The sequence below is a fragment of the Podarcis cretensis genome (assembly GCF_951804945.1).
Source record: "Podarcis cretensis genome assembly, chromosome: 2".
NCBI lineage: Eukaryota > Metazoa > Chordata > Lepidosauria > Squamata > Lacertidae > Podarcis > Podarcis cretensis.
In genome coordinates this window covers 89747744-89765937 of record NC_137171.1, presented here as the reverse complement: position 1 = coordinate 89765937, position 18194 = coordinate 89747744, and the positions used below count along the sequence as shown (strand labels likewise).

General features: G+C 39.2%; 1 protein-coding gene and 1 long non-coding RNA gene across 7 annotated transcripts in view; one reads left to right on the top strand and one right to left on the bottom strand.

The window, feature by feature from the left end:
• The window catches only part of LOC307209504, a 197411-nt gene that overhangs the window by 75 nt on the left and 179142 nt on the right, over positions 1–18194 (top strand). The gene's annotated exons all lie outside the window — the stretch shown is intronic.
• The window catches only part of NR2C2 (nuclear receptor subfamily 2 group C member 2), a 42203-nt gene that overhangs the window by 9316 nt on the left and 14693 nt on the right, over positions 1–18194 (bottom strand). For 3 of the 6 annotated variants that reach the window (XM_079964543.1, XM_079964544.1, XM_079964548.1), the window contains 11 exons: positions 15273–15473; positions 13591–13693; positions 11507–11686; positions 10023–10170; positions 8951–9044; positions 8449–8582; positions 6752–6929; positions 5838–5959; positions 4356–4495; positions 1678–1815; positions 21–126 (listed from right to left, as the gene is read on the bottom strand). In XM_079964543.1, the coding sequence (XP_079820669.1) occupies positions 21–126; positions 1678–1815; positions 4356–4495; positions 5838–5959; positions 6752–6929; positions 8449–8582; positions 8951–9044; positions 10023–10170; positions 11507–11686; positions 13591–13693; positions 15273–15473 (1544 nt within the window). Of the gene's footprint in view, positions 1–20; positions 127–1677; positions 1816–3217; positions 3315–4355; positions 4496–5837; positions 5960–6751; positions 6930–8448; positions 8583–8950; positions 9045–10022; positions 10171–11506; positions 11687–13590; positions 13694–15272; positions 15474–18194 lie in introns of those variants that run through there. The other 3 variants (XM_079964547.1, XM_079964545.1, XM_079964546.1) reach the window with 3 other exon arrangements.

Genomic DNA, 18194 nt, shown 5'->3' with positions numbered 1-18194 from the left:
GTGTGTGAGAGATAAAATACCTGTAAGTATCTTCTGGATACGTTTTTTGAACATAGTCTTGTAACTCCATCTGAGCTTTCTCCTGGAATTTTTCTATTTGGCTGGAGCTTGTGAGACCAGGGTGATCTAAAGAAAACACAAACATGTCATTGTGCATTTACTTGTATCAAAAACATGACATTTATTTTTAGAAAGAATCTTCTGGTGAAATACTTCCAAAGGCAATATATGCTATCGCATGACTTTCTGCTTTCCACAGAAAATAAGCAGGTTGGCCTCTACACAAAATAAATGGATACAAATCTGACATTAGAAATAGTAATATTTCAGTCTCTTGGGACACTCAAATGTTTGTGTGCCATTTATACATTCTTTTAAAGTTATTTCAAAATATTTATATACTGCCTGTCATATAAACATTATCAGGTAATATACAAAAGTAAAAAAAATGAAAATATAAAAAGGTAAAGGGACCCCTGACCATCAGGTCAAGTCGTGACCGACTCTAGGGTTGCGGTGCTCATCTCGCTTTATTGGCCGAGGGAACTGGCGTACAGCTTCTGGGTCATGTGGCCAGCATGACTAAGCCGCTTCTGGTGAACCAGAGCAGTGCACGGAAACGCCGTTTACCTTCCCGCCGGAGCGGTACCTATTTATCTACTTGCACTTTGACGTGCTTTCGAACTGCTAGGTTGGCAGGAGCTGGGACCAAGCAACGGGAGCTCACCCCGTCGCGGGAATTCGAACCACCGACCTTCTGATCAGCACGTCCTAGGCTCTGTGGTTTAACCCACAGCGCCACCTGCGTCCCGAATGAAAATATACAGTAGACTAAAAACACAAAAATATTTAATATTCTTCACTCTAAAGTCTATTCAAGATAAAAAATGATTACTATACATGAAACTGGGAGACAAATTACAGAGTTAAATATTAGGAGATGGCTGCACTGTTAATTTGCTTCTTAAACAGTACAAATTTATTGTAAGTGGGTGTAATAGGTAATAGCACTTTCCTTTATAATTTTTAAAATTAAAAGCTACCAGACATATTTCTGTTAATATTCCACATCCAATACAAAACATTGTCAGCTTTGCAAACAAAGCCTTCTCCCAAACTTTAGATGTCCCGCACAATTCAGCTCTTTACTCAAAATCAACAGCGGAGGGACAGTTTTGTCATCAAGTATTTCTTCTGGCACAAGGACAGGTAATGTCTCTGCAGACTGCATCCCACGCTATTAATGCTTCCTCCTGGAAAGCCTAAGTTAGCACAAGTGGTGTGCAGGCTGTGGAGAAACTGTAGCAGACTGGTTGCAATCCACCAGTCTTACACTGTCTGCTTTAGGGTTATCCTCAAGTGTATTACTGAGTATTTCATGCTGCTGAGGTTATTCCAGATGTGGACAGATGAAATAGCAGCAAAAGGGTGGATTGATGATATAGCTTTTAAGAAAGCATCTGGCTAATACCTTGATATTAAAGATAAGTAAATCCCAATAAAACCAAAAGGAAAAATAAACAAAAATATGTCAGTTAATTGAACTATATTATGAAGTACCTTCATTTGTAGCATTTTCTTCAGCATTGGATTTAACTGGTGTCAGAGTATTACCCTCTTGTAAATTGAGCACCAAAACAGAATTTAAGAGAAGGGAATAATTACCAAATGCCTTACCAGGACTAAAGAGGACTATAGCTTTAAGGTAAGCATATTCATATCCATCAATATCAAGCTTAGCCATGCTATTACAGAACTCCTGAAGCTTCCAGATGTGTTCCATCACTTGTTTTATTCGGTCTCCGGAAAGTTTATCTACAAGTAGACATTACACATTCTCTTAACAGAGCGCAAAACTGTAAGTCCACCAACTATCTAGACTTTTTCAGATGACAACCAGTTTTAAACTGTTCAAACGTATGCAGCCTTTCATGGAAAAATGTATCAAACTGCTACATTTTTTACACATGTCTGGTTACTCAGTGAGTTTTAATTTGTAAACCAGAAGCTTCCATATGTACTGAATTACAGAGGCTTTGGAATATAACCAAATGTTCACTGGAGACCTAAGTGACTGCCAAGTAACCTAAAATGCATTACCCAGACAGGTATGTTATCTAGTTATTTGAAAGACAAAGCTTAATGTAATGATGACTGACAGTTTCCCTCTATAAATGCATATTTAGAAATATATGCTTTATCTTGCAGACTGGAATCAGCAGCTTACCCTCATCTTTTTAATGCTTCATAGATTTAATTGAATGTTTCTATACTTTCCTCCATATGCCAGAAACTTACCCCTTGCTATTTTGTTAACAGTGTAGAAAATCTGAAAATTAATGAAGCAGTGTATGAGGTAAGGAGGTGGTTCTAGTTGGGAAACTATAGAATTGGTGCCAGGCTGAAGTGTGTCGGGGGAAAGATGGCATGGGTGTGATAACATTTCAAGACTGTCCACTCCTTCGTGCTATTTTCAATTCCTTCTTAAAATGATTGAGGAAAATCCAATCTTTGTTGTAATTTATCAGAATTTAAGAGCACTTGACATTTTTCTTTAGATGATAGGTATGTCAGGGAGTTTAAATTGTAAAGGTTTGTGGAATGATTCCTTCTCAGTATGAGGCATTTTTTTTTGTTCTTTATACTGTAACATTTGCATTTATGCAAGTCAATGCAGGAGAACAGATGCCTTTTGTAGAAAAAGATTCTGAACAGAAAGTTGCCATTCAAGAACTAGTTCCCCATTTTCCTCTGTTAAGAACTGCATGCTGCATGACCTATATATTAAAAAAGCAAAGTTCACTATGACTTAAATATTTTCCTTGGCCTGTGTTGGTAATAACTGTAGATATTTATGACTCTTCTGCCACCATATTGAAAACCTTTAATCTACATTTGTTAAACATTGCACAAATAGAAGGCTGCAAGTTGTTCTTTTCTCTTGATCAAAGAATAGCAATGATCTTGCTGTTTAATCTAACCTACACCCCAAACCTTGGGGCAAGAAACTTTGCTTTAATTATTCTATCTATCCATGGCCTTCAAAAATTGGTTTAAATCAAAAGGCTACAACCATACAGTTGCAGCAAGCTCTCTTATCTACTGTGATCCTTTGCTTTCCACGAGGCCAGTAATTTCACTGTGCCTGTTCTTTCCACAAATCTGGGATGCTGGAAAATCTTATAGCCCTACACTTAATCAAACGTAGGGCACCTACCTCTCCATGGCCTCTGAATATCCTGCCTCTTTCCTTGCCCAGAGGAACTACATCAGTTCTGTTGTTTTTGAGGGCTTTGCTTGGGGGCGGAACCTGCCTATTATAATTAAGTTTGAAAGGATTTAACAAATTAAATCAGTAAATGTTGGTAACTGCTAACTTTATTTTTCTAGACCCATAACAAGCACAACAAGACAGCCAAAACCAAACCCATCGTACTAAAAAGTTCTCCTGTAGATACATGAGCCTGCAACTTAGTAATATAGTATTACTGTTCTAGCAGATGGTTTTTGTACAACAACTGATATGTCTGTTATCTGCTGGACAAAGGCAGCATTCTTGGGACAGACTCTGCTATATCCAGAAATGAAAGTAGGCAAGAACAGAAAGGTATGGAATTCCAGATGTACATTTTACTCATGTTTATTACTAAACATTGACCTTTTTTTTGCAAACCATGTAAGGTATTCCACAGTTCAGAATCTCTACATCCAGTAGATACTTTCCAACTGGTACCTGTTCTCTTTGGAAAGAATTAAGCCAAAATTCATGCATGACACTGTTGTTTCTCAGATAGTTTTCTAGTGCAGTTAAGTGGCTATTCATTGGCTTTCATACAGTAATTGTTACTATCAACTGCCTATTAAATAGGCTACAATCATTGTTCCACATTTAGAGCTGCATTTAAAACTTCTGCCTATAATTTTAAAAATAAACACAAAAAAGCCAAAGGACTCTTGTGTTTTTCTGAAGAACTATTTGATTTGGTTTCATAAATCTACTATGAAAATCAGTAAATTCTTCAAGGAAACTTTTATGACAGAAAACAAATATGTGCACAAGAGAATAAATATTACAGTGGTTGGTGTATTCCCCTCTGCCTTGCTAAGTGGGCAAGGTTTCCTCGTCAACCACAATGTAGCAGCTGAATATACAACCCAACACATGTGCTCCATGCCTTGTTGTTGGTGAAACGTTTTTTCTAGAAACAACTTGGTAAAATTTTTATTCCCACCCAACAGATGCTTTTAGCACCTAGATTCTATACACATATACTTGGAAAGCAAGTCCTAATGACATGATTACAACTTATTAACTGTGCTTAGAATCACAGCCTTAAAAAATAAGCCACACATACCTTCCTGTATGCTGTTCTGTAGATGGTTGACAATGGCTGCCAGAATAGTTGACAAGCTCATCACCTGTGCACATTGTGCAAGGCCTAAAGTAAACAGTTCATTCCAGCATGCACGCACGAGGCTTGTATTACAGTCCTGCCTAAAGGTGCAAAAGCAAATAAATATAGTAAGATTTATCAGTATCATTTTTTCTGCATAGATTATAATTCTTTTTTGTAACTACTGAACATTAGGGCTCCATTAGGATTTTATTGTAGGTAAGTTTATTTTATGCAATAGTATTACATGTAATGTTTGACTGGCTCGTGTTGCTGTGCTGAAAAGAATGGTGGAATTTGTGTTAGCTTGTAAGAGGGCAAATGCTCCCATTCAAAAAACAGTTACAGCTGGAAGAAAAACTGTCCTGAAAAATGGACAATATGGCAGCTGCTTACAAAGTCCTTTGCTTGCTCCCCTCATTCCAAATATTTTTTGAGATCCCACCCCCATCTTGGTAGTCTCCATGCTGAACAGCAACACAGAAAATGTAATGTTACATACGAACTTACAGTTAAGAAAGAACCATAGAATCAAGAGAGGGAGAAAAGCAGTCACAGGCAAAATATCTGACAAACAGAATATCAGCAGTTATGCAATACACTACTTCATAGCCTGTGCCAAAATGCAATGTTCTCAAGTTCTACAGAAATCTTCAAAACACGATAAAAAGTCAGTAGAATCTTGATTACAGAAAGAAAACTGTAGAACCCTTATTTAAAGATAATGTGCTGGTTACTTTGAACTGCTTAAGCTCCCTCCCACAATAGACATAAAATATTCTAGCAAAATACACAATAGGATCTGTGTAAGATTTTCTGATGGTTTAACTGAAATTGATAGCCGTGTTAGGTCAGTTCTAAAGTGTGCATATAGATACTTTCTCGTCTGTGTGTGATTAGGAGGGGTGGCACCCCTAGCACTTGCTCAGAAATGTACCCATGGGTATAAAAATATTGGCAACCTTGGATTAGCACAGTGTTCATGAATCTAGCCTCTTACGGCTGGCACTTTCCCCTCCTCTCTTTTTTTCCAGTGGAGCTGGAAGGAGGACACTGGAAACCTTTATTTAGCTTTCCCTTCAGCTCAGCATATTGTTGCATCTGAATTTGGGGTTGTGGTTTAACAAATAATTTGTTTCAGCAAGCCAGCTTCATAACCCAGAAGCACATGCACCAATAACAAAATAAGGGTGCAAGGAATATGGGGTGTTGGAAAGGCTTTGGTACGAAGGGGAAACAGAGACTGGGATATATAAGGAGATGGAAAAGATTGAGTTGAGTCTAGTGAGAACTAAGTGGGGACATGGAAGAGTCAGGAGTCTGACAGGTGGAAGAGTAAGGTGTCATTTGATGTGTGATAATTTCATTCTTCACAGCTAGTTTAGATTGAGAAGATCCCTCGAATTCCTTATGTAAAAAATTAAAAATAAATCATCTGCTCACCCTAGTGCTTGAAAAGCAGGAATGGATCTAGCCCAGTGCATGGAAAGAAAAAGTAAGCGGGATGCTGACTCACAAATGTAATGCACATTCAGATACTCTGGCATTGGGCTTGGCATGGTTAACTGTAAGAGAACAGAAATGTACATGTATAAAAGCCCATTTTCATCAATTCTTTTAAAAATCATTAATAGATGCGTTTTGGATACAGAACATGTTCAGAGCCTTTTGTTATAGAACCATAAATATACATATGCCTTTATACTTTATAGTGTTAATTCTTTAAACATTCAAACTCTGTAACAGTTTAATCCAGCTATCTTAATACAAAGTCTGCCCCATTAAAATGACAGCTCAAATGAAGCCACACTTTGTATTCAGAAAGAATTGGTTTGAATTTAAAATAGGGTCTGCAATACAGTTAGGGATAACACTTCAAGACTGTGAATATAGAGTAACTCAGGTACAATGCATAAAACTATTAGCAATTTGAAAAGTCTGAAATTTACACATATATTGTGAATTCATTTTTGTACTTTACAGATGTGTGGCATTTGGTACATAGTCACAAAACTCTTCCAGTTTATAGTCAAGTAATGTGTCCTGCTCTCAAATTTTATGAAGCTGGAGAACTTTTTCAGTCAAAAGACTTCATTCGGTGCCAGAAAGCACGTGTGGTCACATGTATTTAATTTACCATTGGGGTTTAAGGGGTAACCCATTGCTCCCTCCTTTATAAATTGTAATATGGGCATCAGCTGAAGAAATTCCAATGAAATAGTTAACTCTCAAGGAAAAAAGACAGCATGGGAAGTGAAGATGATGTTCACTGACTTATTTTTGCTTGTTAAAAGTCGTGGGTTTTTTTTAGTGCTTCTTGGCATATTTGCCCAAATAAATTAAGGGAACACACACACCTTAAATGTCACATGAGTATCTGTAAGGAGGGGTCCTTCAACTTCAATGATTGGCGTAGACTGATCCCTACTGATTACATGAATGTTCCCACCACCTGTGGGATCCATCCCATCTGCCAGATTCTGAGGTGTTGCTCCATCTGTGGTGTTAAGTGCTTTAGCCAAAGTATCAAATGCACTGCAAATAAGAGTAAGTCTATTAAAACATAATGTCACTTATACTTCTGTACACAGATACATATCATATGTATCAATAGTGAATTAATTATCTGGCCTGGTTAACATGTCATGCATGGTGATCCAAACTATAGTTACCAGGGCTGTGCAAATGTGTGGGTTCCCAAGGAGAAACTTGCAGCTGCATTTCTCCTTCCTCTTTTTTTTTAATTATTATTCTTTTGTGGTGCTGAGCTGAACCAAAGGTTGGCTTAGTGTGTTATCTGAATGTACGCTCATGGTCAAGCTGTTTCCTCACTACTGAAGAACTATAGTCAAGATTTATTCAGGCAACACAGCAAGCCACAGGTTGGGTTGGGTTGGCTTAGCTCAGTGCAGCAATAAAAAAGTCCAGGAAGGAGCAAAGCAGCTCCAAGTTCCTCTTCAGGAGCCCACATAAGAACATAAGAAGAGCCGGCTGGATCAGGCCAACGACCCATCTAGTGGGCAAATGCCTGTGGGAAAGAAGGATTCAAGCACAAGAGCATTATCCCTTCCTGTTGCTTCCAGCAACCGGTTTTCAGAAGCACTACTGTCGCCAATTGTGGAGGCCAAATATAGCCATCACGGATAGTGGCCATTGATAATCCCTCTTCTCCTGTCTAATTCGTTTTTACAGCCACATAGGTTGGTGGTCATCACTGCCTGCTGGGGAGCGAGTTCCAGAGTTGAACTATGTGCTGCATGAAGAAGTACTTCTTTTAACTATTCTGAATCTTCCAATGTTCAACTTCAGAGGATCCCCACAAGGTTCAAGTGTGCCCTTTTCTGAACCTTTTCTAATTTCACAATACCCTTTTTGAGATGAGTCAACTAGAATGGTACACAGTATTCCAAGTGAGGTCACACCACAGCTTTGTATAATGGCATTATGATGTCAGTTTTATTTTCGGTGTGGTCCTGGTAACCCATAGTTCGGCTTACTGTGACATGCGAACCAGGCCACTAAGTATGTAGCCTTTCGTTACCAAAATGGCAACTTCTACACACAAAAGGGAGGTATAAAAACTCCAAGGGCTGAATTCCCCACCCCCACTTTCCAAAGACTGAACGTTGTCAGTGAATGAAATGAAACAAAATGGCTGAAACTCTGAATAGAAGCATTCCACACTGAAAGTTTTTGTTCTAGGTCACACTTGTATCCATTACAAACTTAAAAAGAGTCTCTGTAGTAGAATCCCATGACTAGAAAACAGCAAATTAGAAATAGTTTAATAGAAAATCCCTTCACTGTCATAGTATCTTCACAGCAGCATTCTGTTATCTTGCTATTTATAACCCATTCCCTGAAATGCTAAACAGAGTAATTAAAGTTATGCAGGTTGATGACAGAATCTAAATATAGAACTTGACAGTGATGCTTTAATATAAGACATTGCCTATTATCCATAGCCTGGCATGCTGCTGCTCTAGTTTATTCAGTTAACTAACTACATATAATGGACTGGGAGATAAGTAAGTTTTTAATATGAAGTACCTACCGAGTGATCTCACTTGCAGATTGGTCTTCTTGTGGAATTTCAGAAGTGTCTCCATTATTAAGCGACTCGTTGAGACTGGCAAGTGAAGTTACAACATTTGCTAGCGTCCCCAAGGCACCTTGGCTTGTCTCAGCCTACAAAAGAATATATATATATATATATATATATATATATATATATATATATATATATATATATTACGTGTTAAGTAAACTTATTTATTAAAACCATTATGCCACTTTCCCAACATGGCAATGGAGAGAAAATCAATTTAAAACTACATTGAAAAAGAAAAAATAAACAAAATATAAATTGGCCAATTGATTGAGCCAAGTCTTTTTTCTTCATTGCTGGGATATGCTCTACTCCACACAATCATCCTTCAATAGTTTTACTGAGCTGTGCTCCTTGTGAGGAATGATGTATTCATATATATCTGCACAGAAAGCACCTTATGGAAGCAACAAAATATGGACTGTACAGTGAAATCTACGGAAGATACCTTGGAATCTGTAGCCAGGAGAACTGTACCATCTTCTCTTATTAGCGGCTGCTGAATATTCACAAGCATCCCTGAATCAAGAAGGCCAGCTGATCTGTTCAAAAAAGGGGAGCATGAGTAATAATCTATTATTAAAGAACCACACCATTTCCCTTTCAGATAATCAAAAGTAGTGCCATGCCTTTCAGTTTTGATAGATTTCTCTATCAAAGTATCTTCAAGTTTGAAAGCAGGATAGCTAATCCATGGCACTCCAGATATTGTTAGAAGCCAATTCCTGTCAGCCCCAGCCAGGGATGACTGGAGTTGTCATGCAACAACATCTTGAGGGCCACAGGTTAGTCACCTCTGATTTAAAATGTGAATATTGGCTATTTTCCTATAGACAGGTAAACACTTTAGGACTTGGACCCAGATATCCTGTAAGCAGAACTCCACTCATGCAATGGCCACACTGCTGGGAAGGAGTAGAACGATTTTTACCAATTCATCCTCTACCCTGTATGCCCCCCCCCCCAATGTGGACTAGACGTTTAGGGGATCTTTCTGTTACAGGGTGAGTGGCTACTTGGGAGGGAGACTGCAGAAGGAAGAGGAAATTCAGCAGAAATCACTTCCCCACTTGCTCCAGCAAGAGCCTTTACTGGATCACAAAGCCTTCTGTGAAAGAAAGAGGCCCTTTCATTTTGCATGATACAACAGAGATGAGCACATGACAAGTCTTTGTCTCAGGGAGTTTACAATATCAGAGCCTCATTTCAGCCTGAACAGTACAAATCCTTTGAGGCAAGGTTCTGTCATACATTAAGCTGTATTGTGTCCTTTATAATAAGAATAAGAAGCTAAATTTCTTATTAACATCATGACTTAAGACAGGTAGTATCCAAGTAAGTATGGAAAGTTCCATACTGATACATTATAATAGCATTTGAACTCACAAGAAAGAACCATCTCAAAACTAGGGACTAATTAGAAACCAATTGAGTCACGTTTTAAATGCTATCCTCTATTTCTGTGACTTTGAAAGAGCTCAGAATTACATACACCTCAGTAAGATTCATTTGTCACATACCTAGCCCCATCTTTATCTGCTACAAAAGTTGGGGTTGCTATTAGAGGACTTCTCAAGTCCTTTCTGATATAGATTTTTTCTGTTGAAGCAGCACAGTTCGTTGGCTTCTCACGTTGCACATCAAATGGCTTCCTTTCACTCTGTACAGCTAAATCACATAAAGATACAGAGCTTTAAAAGTAAATCATTCATTTAAAGACTTGTAAAACATGTAAATTCTTAAAGCAGGACTTTAGCTTACATACAGTCTTAGCTCAATTTGGTTCAGTGAAAGTGAATGCTTTGCACCAGTTCCAGTTCTACCCAATAGTTCAATCTCAGAAATGTGGAGATGGCTGATTACTGGTGGCACTGTGGTCTAAACCACGGAGCCTCTTGAGCTTGCTGATTGGAAGGCTGGTGGTTTGAATCTGTGCAACGGGGTGAACTCCTGTTGCTTTGCCCCAGCTAGCCGTTCTGCCAACCTAGCAGTTCGAAAGCATGCCAGTGCAAGCAGATAAATAGGTACCACTGTGGTGTGAAGGTAAACGGCATTTCTGTGTGCTTTGGCACTATGAATCATACCTAAAGCAGGACTGGATACCTGCAGACATGGCAGCATTATTAAGCATAATAGCTACCTAAAAGCAGCTTCTATTCAGTTAAGAGTGACCTCATTGCTTCTACCATCGTATAACTTTCATGCCCATCCTAGACATTACTCATCACTCTCAAGTCATGCCATCTTACTTAGTAGTGTTCCAATGTTCTGCCTAGTTGTACTGTCAGGCTACTGGATCTCATGCCCTGTGGCTATTTTCTTATTTCTTATCATACTGCCATTTTTCAAGGTATCTGACCTTTAGATACATCTTTCACTATGAATAGCATCTTAGCTACAGTGGTGCCTCGCAAGACGAAATTAATCCGTTCCGCGAGTCTCTTCGTCTAGCGGTTTTTTCGTCTTGCGAAGCAAGCCCATTGGCGGCTTAGCGGATTAGCGCCTTTTAGCGGCTTATCGGCCTAGCGGATCAGCTGATAAGCGGCTTATCGGCTTAGAAAAAGGGGGGGGAGGGGGAAAAAACTGCAGGAACTCGCAAGACATTTTCGTCTTGCGAAGCAAGCTCATAGGGAAATTCGTTTTGTGAAGCGCCTCCAAAACGGAAAACCCTTTCGTCTAGCGGGTTTTCCGTCTTGCGAGGCGTTCGTCTTGCGGGGCACCACTGTATTTTTGTGATTGGAATATTATCAAACCTCAACCACTGCTGCTACATGGTTGAAGTAACAAAAAACATTATAAGTCAGTTAATGCTTATTTCTAACATTCACAATGCAAATGATCCCAAAACTAGGACTTAGAATATAAAACAGTAAATAAATTTTTATTTTGGATAGAAATTGATTTAACCACAAGCCTCTAAACTACACTTGACAGAACAGGCTGTTTGTCTATGCATATCTATCACTTGATAGACAAAGAACCACTCTGTGTATTTTAGACTCACATTCCATTTTCATTCCCATCTCAAGGCATTTTTTTAGCCGACAAAACTGGCAGCGATTCCGATGGTGTTTATTGATGATACAGTCCTGGTTGCTACGGCAACTATAGGTCAGATTTTTCCTCACACTCCTTTTAAAGAAGCCTTTGCATCCTTCACAACTGATAGCACCATAGTGACGACCTAAAAAAACCCAGAAATTAAAAATATACAACTAATGTGACAGGAAGATGGATTTTAGAACTACTTTTATAATATGCAGAGTACTTTGTTCAGATGTTGCTGTGGTTTGCTTTTCCGTTTTTTCACATTTTTAATATGCATTGTATTCCAATTAGAAGAAAATCCGCAACTATTTGCATGCATTTTCAGGTTTCACACATACACACAAAAGTCTCATGCTATTCTGTTAGTTAGACTGGGGTGTATTTTGTGCTTAAACCCATCAGTGATGTACTAGTATGGTTCTAAAATGGTTACTCATAGCATTTATTTTATTTAGAATATTTCTTATCTAGCTTTTCAGCCTGAAGGCAGACCAACTAACAGCATTCAAAACACCAAAAAACAAGGTTTAAAAGTAGAAAACACAGAACAGTTAAATATATGCCAGTGTAGGGCCAGTTTAACTCATAATCTAAGTCATGGGCAAATGAAACACATCAGACTCAGTACCAAGAGCACCACAGCTATAAGCCCAATCTCCTTGCCAGGGTGGAAGACTTGAAAAGGGGCCTCTGAGGATGATTGTAACATTGAGGCAGATTCATGAGGGAGAAACAGGTCCTTTACCCTGGTATTTGAGGCATCTATAGTTAATAAGCTGTGGGTTTCTTGTAAGCAAAAAGTCTTCACCATATAACCTTAAAGGTTACATCAATATTTTCAACTGTGACCAGAAACAGTTGATCAGGGCTCTAAGATTGGCATGATGTATGCTGCATTTGTCTGGCTCCCAGTCAGCAATTTAGCCACTGAATTTTGTGCAGGAGTGGCTGACATGGCAGAAGGGGGCTACAGCGCCCCTTGATGGCAGCAACCCTAAAGGGTGGGGCAGAGTGGTGGTCAGGTTGGGGCTGCACAGGTGCACTGATGCATCCAAGCAGTCTTGACCTTGCCAATGACCTTTCACCCCTGTCTAGGTAAAGAGCAGTGATGCTGCTGTTGGGTGAATGCCTACACAGCACCACCTCACCATGTTGGCCGCTCCTGATTTTGTGTCAGCATTAGGAGTCCTCATGTTGCATGGCACAAATTAACCATTAATAAGAAAAAACTTCTCTTAGGGGGATAATGCTGTTTGGCATGAGTTTTTGGTGCTGTGTCTTCAAACAATGTCCCTCCTATGATTGTTAGGCAGCAATGAATTGACTTAAACAAGCTGGACAGCTGAAGTAGCATTAATGCTGAATTCTGCATTAAAAAAATGAAAACTTAGCCCTATGCCAGATTTTCAATTTATGTATCTACCCACAGATATTCAGAAAGCAGAAAATGCTAACTATGGTTTCATTCAGCTCAGGAAACAAGAATGGCCTTGCTATTGCGTTTCTGTTGCTAACTGGTGTGATGTATGTAGGAGCGTCAAAATACTGGAATTTGAAGTTAAAGTAGTTGAGCAGACTATATTTGCAATAATCCCCAGGTTTACGCTGATGGTGATAAATACTTTATTTTCTGCGGGTTGTATATTTGGATTGCAAGCTTGAGTTTTGCTTGCATAAGGATCAAGATGTATAACAGCTCTTAGGGGTTGATTTTAAACTTCCATCTGTTGTGAAGCTGCTATGCCAGGCACACCCAAATGTGGCCAGGCAATTCATGTCATCAATCAGAAGCTTCCTCAACACCACCTATGCCATGTAGCAGCTTATTCTTCTCCAGGCCCTCAGAATATTGCTACTTACTCTCAGGAGAAAGTGGAATAGAACTACACTGCTGGGCAATATCTAGCTTGAGTTGTTTTGCCAGAACAATGTTCTAGAATCAAATTCATCTGTTTAACGATCCACAAGTGCCATTTTTTGACATCAGTGAGCACAGTCAATTTCTTGCACCACATCTAATAATTCTCCTACAGAACATACCTGATGCCTTGTCTCCACAGACAACACAATATTCTACTACTTGGGGTCGCTGGACATCAGTTTTAGCCAACAAACGTTCCACAGAGGCAGAGTCAGTCACAATCTAAAATGAAATATTTAGAAGGCTTACAGTGCCACTCTCCATCTCAAATTAAATAAAAAAGGAGCTGCCTAAATATTTTAAACACAGTTGTATCAGAAGAAGTCCCATTCAAGTTAACATAGAAGAAAAGTGAAAGTAATGACAGGATTTTAGGTACTTTGCAAGGAAAGAAAGGGGGGAAGTATGGAGACTCTGGAAAGGGAGATGTTCCATGCAGAAGTAGCAGCAGTGAGTAAGTAACAAAAATGCAGAAAAGTTGAGATTTAAAAAATAATGAAATGGACAAATATGAATACTGTGAGAAAAAAGGGGGAAAGGATGCAGAGGTGCAGGTGTGGTTTGAAGACAACGTGAAAAACCTTATATTGGATTAACAACAGGCCAATGGAAAGAGAAAAATCACATTAGTGGCAGCTCAACAACTAAATGTTTTCTGGCTGGCATCATATGGCAGGCTTGCTCCATACATTCATAATCAAGCCAAAAGTCTTGCAGACCGGCATGCCCTTGAGGCAATCTTCTAGAGGCAATTTTTATAACTCAGTTCTATATCTTATTGCCATCTCCTTCTGGAGAGCTGCTCAATTGGTGTTTGAAGTCAGTGATGGACTGACTAGCCTGAAATTAAATCTGGACAAGGCAAAGGTACTATCAACCAGTAGGCCTACTAGAATAGGGATAAAATATCAGTCTATTATGGACAGGATGCACTCCTCTTAAGATCAGGCTTGTGGCCTAGGAGTACTTCTGGATCTGATCTTGTTACAATACGTTCAAGTGGCCTGCAGTACTTTTGTGTGCAGCTTCAGCTGGTGTGCCAGCTGTGCCCATTACTGGTGCAGTCAGACCAACCATTGGTCCAACATGCATTAGTCGCATATTGACTGGACTACTGTAACATGCTCTATGTGGAGCTACCCTTGAAAAATTCAATTCAATTTAATTGGTGCTGAATGCTGCCAATAAAATATTTGCTTGTTACTTAATTTAATTTATTTATTGTTCTGGTTCTCATTGCTCTTGTTCTCTCAAGCTGCCTTTTGTCTTAGTTTTTTGGTAACTTGTTTTAATTATGGTTTGTTTTATTATTGTGTTTGTTTTTATATTTTGTTAGCCACTTTGAATGAAGAAGCAGGATATAAATTATTGTATAATTAAGTAAATAACCCTGCGAGGAGCTGATCAGTAGCCACCTCAACTGTGGCAGCACTTACATTTTTTTTCAGATAAAACAAGCAATCCTTCAATGGTAAATCATTTTATATGAATCAGATTGTAACAAGACATGTTATAACTGACCATTAAGCATATCCATTGAATCAGTATATATAACAATCCAGGAAAAACTATATACCTTCTGCCTCATATAACACATAATTCATTCTCAGAAACAATTATTTTTGTTTAGCATTCGTATTTATTTATTGTGTTGAATATGATTACTTTTGTTTCACGTGTACATCTTATACTCGCTGCATATATCATCCCATGAAACAAACATTTTATTTTTAATAAGCTATGTAATGTTTCCTTTTATTAATGGCTGACACATATACCCTTATTTAATTGCTGTGTTTACCTGTATTCTGCCTGGCACAATGTTATCTGTGGTGGTAAAGATAAGTTGCTTGGTATTAGAAGCCTCAGGTGCAGCCAATATCACTTTCCCTGTTCCTGTTCCGTCTGGACTAGCCAATATAAACTGCTGCTTTGGGGAGACTGATGAGTCCACTGCTGTTACTATTTGGATTTTCTGCCCTGTTTGCTGATCTGTGACAATCTATAACAAAAATGGAAATATTTTATCATGTGAGATTTAACAATTTAGTAGAATCATATTTTATAACTTCATAAAGTGATGCTTTCCCTCCATTGCTAGGTTATATGTGCAGTTAAGCCACAAAAGGGTATAGAAGAAGTAAAAAACTTTTATGTACATTTTATGTATGTGACAACTCAGAATGCAAATCAGTATGGAATATGAATTGGCTACATCCAATTGGTGCATTTGCACAAGTGCAAAGACTTCTGATCCAGTAAGAAGTGGATCAGTAGAAGAGACTATTTTTGTATGTTTTCTCTCCCCACTACAGCCCACAATTCCCCCTGAAATTTTGTTTTGAATGGTCCCCAAACCCTCCAAAACATTTTTTTTAGGGGGGTGCTGGACTGCAATAGAAAGGAGGAAACTGGCCTCCCCATCTTCATTAGCAGATGCCTCCTTTGGAACAACAGTGCTAGAAGGACCAACTGGATTCCACCCAGTGCACACAACCATCCACAGTGCACAAATAAGCAAGAATAATTTCTGTGGCAAGATGTAAACATAAAATACAGTTCCAATAATGAAACAAAATCTGGCAGTTGTTAAGTAATAACTATTAGTAATAATACTGTCTTCTCACTAAGGATGAAACTGAACACATAGAAGAAAGATCAAGGACCAAGAGACATGGATGGCAAGAAAGCTGCTGCAGTGGCCTGCAACATCTGTGCCATGCTTGTCTTCCTGCCTGAGAATGTGCAAAACTACACCTGAACTAAGAAAACTCATACCGGCAGAGATACTGTAACTCACACTTGAGTTATTGGGCAAGATGAGGATTTTCTTGATAGAGCAGAGTGGACTGTCCTGGAACAGTAATGCAGTGAGGGGTGCCCCTAGGAAGAATAAGACGAACCACTGGAGGAATAGGACATACAGAAGCAGGACTATCAGGAGCTATGCTCTGTCACTGGAGCTGCAAAATTGATTACATGCCCCCATCTCGGACACTGATTCTCGACCAGAGGAGCAAGGAGAGCAGTCACAGACCTCAGTACTTGAGGTGGCTATGTAAGGTACAATGTACAGAAGAATTCCTGTCACTCCTCAGATGAGGAAGAGAGATGTAATGGTGATTCCCTACTGAAGGGGACTGAGACAGTAGTGTGCGGAGCTAACAGGAGGTGTGCTGTCTTTCAGATGCAAAGATTCACGATACGACAGAGACGTCTTATAAAGCCTACTGACCTCAACCCTTTCCTGATGACTCATGTGGGTAAAAACAATACTGCTAGTATCAACACACCCTTGATGTATAACAAGGGACTAAGGGACTCTGGGTAGAAAGCTGACGGGCCTTGGGGCTCAGGTGTTTTTTCTGGTTTTCCTTCCTGTTGAAGGTTGTGGACCAGTAAGAGAAAGGAAAAAACTGGAAGTAAACCACTGGCTGCACATGTGGTGTCATCAAGAAAGGTTTGAATTCTTGTACCATGGTCTCCACTTTGTTGAAGGAGGACTTCCGGCAAGAGATGGATTGCACCTTATAGTGGTTGGCAAGAATGTGCTTGCTAAGAATCTTGCGAATCTGATCAGGAGAGATTTAAACTAAAACTTGAGAGGGAGGGAGACAATAGTACAGACAACAGGAGAACAGCTGGTATTGGGGATAGCAGCTTCACTGATGCACAGGAAACTGAGGTGGTGCTATAGCAACCTGTCAAAGGGCAGGAAACTATAAGAAGAAAACAGCTGGAGGGAATGACGCATGTCTCTAGACTACTGCACAGAGAATGGGAAGCAAGGTGAATTTGAGCTCTTAATACAGGATGGCAAATATGAGCTAATAAACATTAGTGAAACCTAGTGGGATGAGACACTTGGCTGGAATGCAGAAATTGAGGGGTATAAGCTATTCAAAAGGAATAGACCAAATAGGAAGGGATGAGGGGTAGCATTTTGTGTAAAGGATGTGTGCACTTGTGAAGAAATCCATTACTTGGAACATGCAAGGTGGATTGAGAGCATATGGGTAAAAAAATGTAGGGGCGGGGAAACAACAACAGTGACATTACTGTTAATGACCTCAAAGCTAAACTGAAGACATCTGACAAAGTCCCACATGATATTCTTGTGGAGAAGCTGATAAAATGTGGGCTGGACAAGGTTACTGTTAGGTGGATTTGTAGCTGGTTGACTGACCAAACTCAAAGAATGCTCATTGGTGGCTTCTCATCATCCTGGAAAAAAGTAACAAGTGGGAGCCACAGGATTCTGTCCTGGGCCCATTGTTGTTTAATGTCTTTATAAATGACTTGGATGAAGGAATTGAGGGGATGTCCATCAAATTTGCAGATGACACCAAACTGGGAGGGGTAGCAAATGCTGCAGAAGACAGAACTGGGATTCAAGATGACCTCAACAGATTGGATAACTGGGCCCAAACTAACAAAATGAATTCCAAAATGGACAAATGTAAGGTTCTGCACTTAGGAAGAAAGAACCAGCTGCACAAAAATAGGGGACACCTGGCTTGCCATGTGGAAAGGATCTAGGGGGGTCTTAGTAGACCACAAGCCTAACACAAGTCAACAGTGTGATGCAGCAGCAAAAAAAAAAAAAAAAAAAAAGGAAGGAAGGAAGGAAGGAAGGAAGGAAGGAAGGAAAGAAAGAAAGAAAGAAAAGAAAAGAAAAGAAAAGAAAAGAAAAGAAAAGAAAAGAAAAGGCTAATGCTATTCT